Below are 8436 nucleotides of genomic sequence, written 5' to 3'. Positions count from 1 at the left end.
CAGTTACAAACTTTGCTGCAACCATTTTGAGTGACTGTTTTGAAAGAGCAGAGTAAATGAAGTGACATGACATGCTTTGATTCATATATCCTAGTCAATTAAAGACTACATGAGGGAATATTAGAAGAATAACGTTCATCCATCCATTACAGTTCCAGAGACTTGGAGAAATAATACCAAGGAGTGCTGAAGATATCCTGGAGGCTTTAATTTGTCATCCATCTCTATATTACCATTCTCTCCTTTTATACATGTCATTTCTATGCCCCATGTGGGCACGCACATACAGGTAAACATGCTACAAGCAGTACAAAACCAAGTGACACACAGCAGCCCCATTACTGATTTCTATAACAAAGACATGTCAGACTTTGACAGATCAGTTAAGCACATAACATTACTTTTGGTAGAACTCTGAGCACATCATTTCTGATGGCCAAAATGTCCCTGTGAAAATACACATAGTTATCTTAAACAGGAAATAACCTGAAGTGTGCTTTCTATTATGGTTTATGTATTGGCATTCCTGTTTAAATGTATTTTATGTTTGCTTTGGAGCTTTCATTACACCACGCACATTTACAGAATTGTCTATTAATGTGCACTTTCTGTGTAACTCTAAAATAAAAGTAAATTGTATAAATAAATAAATGGTATACTCTTTTTGTCATAAAACGTATCCACCCCATTTCTGGAGCATTTACTAAGCACGCAGTGCCTGGAAGGTTTTTTCCATTAAACCAATATATGTTATTGATTTGTAGCAGCAGTAACAGTGTTCAGTGGTGTTTGGAATTAAAAGCAATATAATCCCGCACAGGAATAAACTGTCTGAGTTTAATGTGAGCAGCGATTATTGCATCGAGTCCGACATGTTTTGGCTCAAATAACAGTAATACAGTACACTTATGATGTTATCATCCACTTAATACTTCACATCTTCTTTATTGCACGTATTTAAAAAACTTTATATTAAAAAAATATCCAGAAAACGAATTTCACTTCCCATTAAAACAGACTTGTATAGAATCTAATCTGAATGCTCTGGTGTGAAAAGGACACTTGAGAGGGGAAAAGCCACCAGAGCTGCACAGACAAATAAAGAGAGCAGCATCAATAGAAACTCCCCACAGTGTTTGACAGGTGATTTTTACTACGTGATGAGCAGACGTACTGATTAGGACAAAAGATGTCTGAAAAATTGATTAAAAACAAGTTGTAAATGACTACTTCAAGGACTGTGTCTGTATCAGGGAACCAGCAGAGAGGATGCCTGTTTCAGTGGAGCCCTCTGGTAGCTGATGGGTCAGGTACACACCAAAAGTGACCTAAAAATATATAAAAACACAACTCATTAATCTTTTCATGCACATTTTAACTTCATATAGCACCCAAATGAGCAGTAATTATTTTTGGCTGACCTTCCCGTTGCGGTAGGCAGACAAAGACATGAGCGGCTCTTTTGTTCTGCCCCCAGTCTCCTGGTCTACGCCAATCATCTGGCACCTTCCACACTGACCTGCGACCTTTGGGTTCATCACAAAGAGGAGGACGTTATTTTTTAGAGCAATCTGCCTTTAATTCATTTGAAGATTTCATCATGTATCTGGAAGTGTTAGCTCACCACAAATCTAGTGTTGCCAATAATCAAGTGTGGCCAATTATCCTCCTCAAATGGTTCTACTCCAGCGATTACTAAATTGGCTCGGAAGCGGCTAATGACATTCTGTGTGTCAAGAAGCTGATCGCCCTCGGAGTCGTCCTGCCTGAGGAAGGGAGTGGGGGAAATTGCATGTTATTTAGCGTCGCTCTGTAAATGATCCATTGTAATGTAAATGTACAGGCGTAGACGGATCCTGATTCTTTTTTTCTCTACAGAGCATTGCTTATTTTGAATAACAAATCCTGTGTTCCAACCTGCTGCTCATTACTTTCTGAATGAGCTCCACACTGGCACGGTTGATCATGAGATACTGAGCTTCATTCACCAGGGAGAGGGATGTGGTGGTGGCAGCTAGAAAGGAAAGAGTTTATATTACTCCAGTGATTTGTTCAATCCGAGGAAAACATTTTAATCTCTGGTTTGCAGCATGCATCTTCACTGTGGAACAAAACTGAGCTTCTGCTGTACTACAGAGGGAGAAACAAGTGCAACTCTTTTTGTAGATATCAAAGGAGCTCTATTATGCTTTGTGGGTATGCAATCCAAAGGTTTCTCTCCCACACATTCCCCTCTGCCTGAAACGCCTCCATTGGACTCCTTTGTTTACTTCCGTAACATAGTGACATCACTACGTAACCCTCAAACTTCTATTGGTTAGCGCTTCAAAACATTGTACGAATAGGCTAAGGGCCGGGACATCACTTAAAGGTTGACCAATCACAAGAGAGCCGGCCAGCTAACCAATCAGAGCAGACTGGGCTTTGGTTTCCGACAGAGGGTGAAAAGAGGTGCTTGCAGCACAGGTATTATGAGAACAATAAAGAGCTTTTTGAACATTAAAGCATGGAGACATGTCACAGTAGAGGCTCAACATATAATTATGAACCTGCAAATGAGTATAATAGGGCTCCTTTAATCAAAAGGGTGCACTCACAATTCAACATGCGTGAATTGGGGGTGGGTGATTTGGGTAAATTCACTCAAAATTCAAATTCACTGTGCTTAATAAGCTTTTAGATATTATGGGAGGACAAAAGAGTCGGTATATTTGTAATAAGGATTGCTACTCAGAATGCAAATAGTTGCATCACGTCATGTCAGGGATTATATATATATATATCAATTACCAAGTTATGATTTTTGATGTTTTAATACTGTTCATCACTTTAATGCTGCAGATGGTGAAAGTGGAGCTCATTTTATTACCTTATATACTGCTGGAAATCTAAATCTATAACAATTACATTATAATAAATACATTGACCGAGTGTTATGTAAGCTCTATTTTATTTTCACACTGTATTGTAGACAGTAAAATGTATTATAATGTATACACGTATTTAAATTCTGTATGTAAGATCACTTGTGTTGCAAAATAAATGTAAAGGAGTAAAAAGTACAATATTTGCCACAGAAATGCAGTGGAGTAGAAGTATAAAGTAGATGGATATTGAAACACTAAAATATGAGTAAATCAATAAATGGTACTTTAGTGTATTTACTTTTTGACTTTCTACCACTGTATATGTGTATATCATTAAATCAGCCAATCTTAGCCTGAATGGCACATTTCCTTTTACATAATACACTGGTTCTATTCAAAAGAGCAACTTGCAAAGGGAGAAAAAGAGGACATTTCCAAGTGACCATCAGAAGGGAATGCAAGGTCGCAGCCTAAGCCAGGCAGTTATAACAGGATATGTGACCTTGGACTGCTCATGTACAGCATAACAGATAAATCCACAGTACAGAAATAAGACTGGCAGAGCAGGTAAGATGCTTATATAGGTACCTCCAATAGGCTTCTTCTTCATGTCTCGGGTAAAATCAGGACTTTGTCTTATCAGGCGGCATGGCTGCCCAAGGAAGTCTGAGAGCCATGATGCAGCCTCATCCCCACAGTCGACAGTCTCCACCCTGGAGGAAGATGGAGGATTATGATCTGGAGGCCCCGAGGGAAATCTACAAGGTTTTATGCCGCTCACTATCTGGTGCTGCATTTAATCCAAAAATCAGTGGAGGACAATTAGATCAATACAAACTTGTCATACGGGTATCTGAGTAAATCAATATAATCTCTTGTTCATTGTTTTTCCATTAAAAGTAGTAAATAACTGGAATTTCATATTAAAGAGAAAGCAGGGGACCTTATAATGCCACAGCAAGAACAATGTAGCAAGAGAATTCACTGATACGAGTGAAAAATATGAGTGATATGTGTCACAGTATTTCCTGCAGCAGCTGCTTTCACATGTTTTAACACCGCCAGCTCACCTGTCACCACAAACTTTACTCTGACAGACCCGGTAGCTCGTGTGCGTTTGAGTGTTGTTCTCCAGGGGAACCGAAATGGTATCCATCCCTGCAGGTCATTTGAAAAACAAACATTAATACTTCAACAAATGGAATTTATCATAGGAAATCCAAATGATTGATACTTCCTATGTCTAAAAGTGGTGTTTATTTTTAGTCAGCTGCAGACACACTGCTTGACCTGATGCCTGCAGGAGCAGTTTGTTTGAGGGCAGGTGGACTTCGGGGCGAATGAGGCATAAACGCCGCTCCCTCTTCTGGCTCAGACACACGCCGTTTCCATTCACCACCATCCAGCTTCTGTCATAGCGTAAACCCAGCGGTCCTACCGGCCAGTCGTGGACCTGCATGAAGAAACAGCAGAGTCTAAGCAAAGAGAAATAGGAAAGAAGGGGACAGAAACATATTTTAAAAAGACAGAAATGTTTGGTTCTAACCTCAAAGGCCCCACAGGATTTAATAGGATATATGTAGATGTTGGTAAGAGTATAAGCCCCCCCGTGGCTGTTTGAGTCTCGGTGTCCAAATCCCCTCAGTGCTTCTGTACTCTTCTCCTTCCCATCTACTTTACATATTTCTCCATTCGTTATTCTGATTGGAATATCTTCATTCACGCCGTGGGATGCTGCTGTGGCCGCTTTTAGCTTCTCTAGTCTCACTTGGTCCACTGTGACTGGTTTCTCTACAAAGCACTCAGAGACAAAGTTCAGGAACTTTTGACAGTCTTCAAATGTCGACATGTAGCCAAAGGACACACGTACAGATCCGGTCGGCTGGCCCTCCACTAGGTCGATGCTGTCTCCGCAGACGTGGCCGGCCTTGAGGAGAGAAAAGACAATGTTTTATTCTACCTACACACACACTTTGACATTTTTCCTTTTGCTTGACTCTCACCTGCAGGTTTCTCCTTATCTGCTCATTGCTAATCCCGAGGAAGGACTGACAGGCCCCGGTGTTGCAGAAGCAACCTGTTCGCACATGGATATTGTACAGACTGGCCATTCTGTCCACCTGAGGGCAACGGAGCAATTGTGTTAATATTCAACAGCGCTGCCTACGCATAAATATGCAATAATTGAACTGTTGTGAAATAGAACAAAATCCTATTTATTGAATGCACCTGAGAATACCCAATTATCTGTCCATGAGAATCCTTGAGGTTGAAGTTTAGGATTGCGCCCTGTGTGCTTGGACTCTCAAACTGGCCTTCGGCGTATATCTGAGCCACTGGTCGCCCGTTGCCATGGCAAACACTTGAGAGCAGCATGTAAGTGTAGCGTGCCAAGCCAAACGTGTGCTGTTGGATGTTGTGCATTCCCCCTGGAGCCAAAAAGGGATGAACACAGGGAGGCTTGATGTTAACCTTAAGCAGATCATGAATACATTGCATATGTATTATAATTCTGCTATTAAAATATGTTTTAAGTTTTTCCATACAGCACCTGTGATTCTGTCAAGAGCTTCAAATCCATGATTGACAGCAATAATGTCCAAGAAAGAGACAGTCCCGTCTTCAAACCTTTATCGTCGAAAAAGTAAACAGTGCATTTTAAAATAAGGTTGCAGCAGCTTTCAAAGGATATCTAAGATTTAGCAGGCTTGTACAGTACTTTACCTGTCAGAAATGTTTGCAGCTGGCACATAATAATCTTCCCCAGAAAGGTAAGCTGCTGCTGTGCCTCCTCCAAAATAAGTCTTTTTTAGTATGCCTGCTGCGTTGTTACGGACAATAAGGGCCCCAAGACCTGTGGGGAAGCCAAATATCTTATAGAAGGAGACGGGAATGAAATCAGCAGGGCACTCCTGTAGATTTAGAGGGGAGCAGCTGACATGAGATGCAGCATCGAGCAGCACAAACCAGCGTCCTTGGTGGTCACATGCTGGGTAAAGGTGTTTCGTCTGGATGCCTCTCACATGGCTGAGGGGATACTTCCTCCCAGAGAAGTTGCTCTGCGCTGGGTAGCAGAAAAGATGTGCCGTCTGGCAAATAACATCTTCACCTTGAGCCTCATCCTTTGCCATGTTTTCCACTTCCTGAGGGGAGACAAGCAGGGCAACTGCTCCCTGGGCAGAAGTCAGTCCTCTCATGCCTACTACAGAGGTGTGGCTGTCAGTAAAATAGCAGAAGAGACTCCCAGCCTCGCTCTCAGACTGCGGACTCCAGGGAAAGCTCTCAGCAACTAATTTGAGTGCGGCTGTACATCCAGAAGTGAAAATCACAGAGTACTCCTCAGGGGTGGTGTTAAAATGCTGCAATATCCTGTAAAAACACCAAAACATTTATGTACACCTATTTCATCCAGAAAAGGGGCCCTGATAAAAATATGTATTCATAGATTGTACCTGAATCTGACTCTCTCCACTGTGTCATGTGTCAATCTACTGCTGGGGTGATGGCTGTGGGGGTTTCCTATTTGAACATATACAAATAAATGTTTTTAGTTTTTAGAAAAAGATAAACAGTTGATGGGATTTATTAATGTGATTTCTCTCACCATACACATTCCTTGAAATGTCCTGGAAGTAGTCCCTGACCAGAGACTCTGGGTACAGTGTAGTTGCTGCATGATCCAGATATGTTATCCCTGTTTGAATGAGTAGAGCAGCCATGTAAATATAGAGACGAGTAGCCTGTCACTGCGGCTTGTGAACAGCCATTACCTTTAGTGCGTTTGAACTCCTGCTCAATCACGTCTTGTAAGTTTTCCCCATAACCGTAGTGACTCCACCACCGCTTAAAAGTGTTAAAAGTGCAAAGTGTTTGGAAATCCATCGACCTCTTTTCGGTTAGACAGCTACAGAGCAGACCGCGGGGCTGTTGTGGTTTCAGGCGTTTCGACAGACACTACTGCTTTATACTCATTGACACGTTTCAAAGTCCGGTGTACTGCAGCTGAGCATAGTCCTCCTTAGAGTCCTCTTGCATACCGGCTCGAGGCTAACGTTACTTACTTTCTGGTAGGTACAGCCATGTTAACACGTGAGACGAATACGTTACAGTTTACTTTTTGTGGAGGTCAGCACAGCTGGCAAGACTTCTGTAACAACTGGTTTGCTATCATGTGACTGAACGTTTTTTTTTTTTTACTCTCCTCCCCCTTCCATTTTTAGCATTATTTTTTAGATAGCTATTAGCATGTTGCTCAATATTAGCTAAAATTTGCTTAATATGGAGTGCAATGCAAACAGCAGCTAGCTTGGCAGAACACCAGAGAAGGAAAATAAGAAAGCCATTTACAAATGTTCAGTGAGTATTCAACTTCATTCTAATGTATGTTAAATAATGAACATTATAGGCCTATATTATAAAAAATTACTATAGCCTATGTTTACACATTATGCTTGTATTTGGGTAGATGTGGGGTCCAACACACATTTTACCAATAACTATTTGTATCATGATTTGTTTGTTAATATGTATATTTCAAATACAACAGAATAAAGCCCACTGTGATAACCTACAGTATACAGACTGATTCTATAATTTAGGGTGCATTTCACATCAACAAAACAGTACAAAGAAAGTGTTCTTTCTCAATAGAACAATCAGTGGTTCAAGTTAGTATATTCCTCAGTGTAACATATCCACTAGTTGCAAAGCTTAAACATTTTTTTATTTTATTTTATTTTAAGGGAAAGGATGTTTTCACTACTCAGTTTGTCAACTATGTTACAGACAAACTTGATGTCATTACAATCATTTGATTAAGTCCTGCACTTCAAGTAAAATCAAATTTGAAAGGCTCTTGAGTCTATTCTACCATATATCCAAAGATTTTTTAAAGTTTAAAAAATAATTGTATTAAAGTTTTGTTTTTTCATGTGATATGTTCAGCACTGTCATTACGTTTAGGGATATTTTGTATTATAAAACTACCATACAGGTCATTTTGATAGTTTTAAGAGATGTCATGTAAAACTCCAACCTGTGTAGATGTACATTATACTATAAAGGATATCAGAAGCACTATTTTAGATATTTTAAATTTGAAAAAATGTGGTGCAACATAGTTGACAATGAAAGTCAAACATTTGACGCAAATAACATAGTTGACTGGACACATTATTAACCATCAGCACTATGTTCATTTCAAGGCAGAAGTGCAAAATTCCATTGATAATGATGTGTAATGACGTCTACATGTCATACAAATTGTCAACTAGGTTACCTGTCAACTAAGTTACTACAGTTATTACAGTACTGGGTAACTTAGTTGACAGGTAACCTAGTTGACAATTTCCCTATTTTGACCCATCATTTCAATGGTAGGCCTTGCCTGGATGACCACATGTCATTTTCTTGAACAGGTTAACATCACATTTGAACATATAATTGAATTAAAATCATTAAACAATTGTAAACCATAACAATGTACTTAACATTGTTGATGGTCAATTAATATACTCATTGACAATGTGCTATTATACATAAAATATTGTAAAAAATTAGAGGACAATCA

General features: G+C 39.8%; 1 protein-coding gene across 1 annotated transcript; it reads right to left on the bottom strand.

Moving 5' to 3' along the window:
- Positions 1–184: 184 nt before the first annotated feature.
- Positions 185–7023, bottom strand: mocos (molybdenum cofactor sulfurase). Its single transcript, XM_034151796.1, has 15 exons — positions 6638–7023; positions 6472–6561; positions 6320–6386; positions 5592–6236; positions 5419–5495; positions 5097–5296; positions 4871–4987; positions 4414–4794; positions 4158–4320; positions 3938–4025; positions 3456–3580; positions 1918–2014; positions 1625–1766; positions 1422–1526; positions 185–1328 (listed from the first exon to the last, which is right to left on the bottom strand). The coding sequence occupies exons 1-15, from the start codon at positions 6747–6749 to the stop codon at positions 1227–1229; spliced, it is 2511 nt and encodes an 836-aa protein (XP_034007687.1). The 5' UTR covers positions 6750–7023; the 3' UTR covers positions 185–1226.
- Between the last annotated feature and the right edge of the window lie 1413 nt (positions 7024–8436).

The sequence above is a fragment of the Trematomus bernacchii genome, unplaced genomic scaffold, assembly GCF_902827165.1.
Source record: "Trematomus bernacchii unplaced genomic scaffold, fTreBer1.1, whole genome shotgun sequence".
NCBI classification, from domain to species: domain Eukaryota; kingdom Metazoa; phylum Chordata; class Actinopteri; order Perciformes; family Nototheniidae; genus Trematomus; species Trematomus bernacchii.
The sequence above is the reverse complement of the archived record's forward strand: the minus strand, read 5'-3'. Positions and strand labels throughout refer to the sequence as shown.

Coding starts and splice junctions, on each gene's coding strand:
- mocos (XM_034151796.1), bottom strand. CDS start 6,749: ATGGATTTCCAAACACTTTGCACTTTTAACACTTTTAAGCGGTGGTGG. Junction 4,795..4,870: donor AGATAAGGAGAAACCTGCAG/GTGAGAGTCAAG, acceptor TCTCTCCTCAAG/GCCGGCCACGTCTGCGGAGA. Junction 3,581..3,937: donor AGTAAAGTTTGTGGTGACAG/GTGAGCTGGCGG, acceptor ATCTTCCTCCAG/GGTGGAGACTGTCGACTGTG.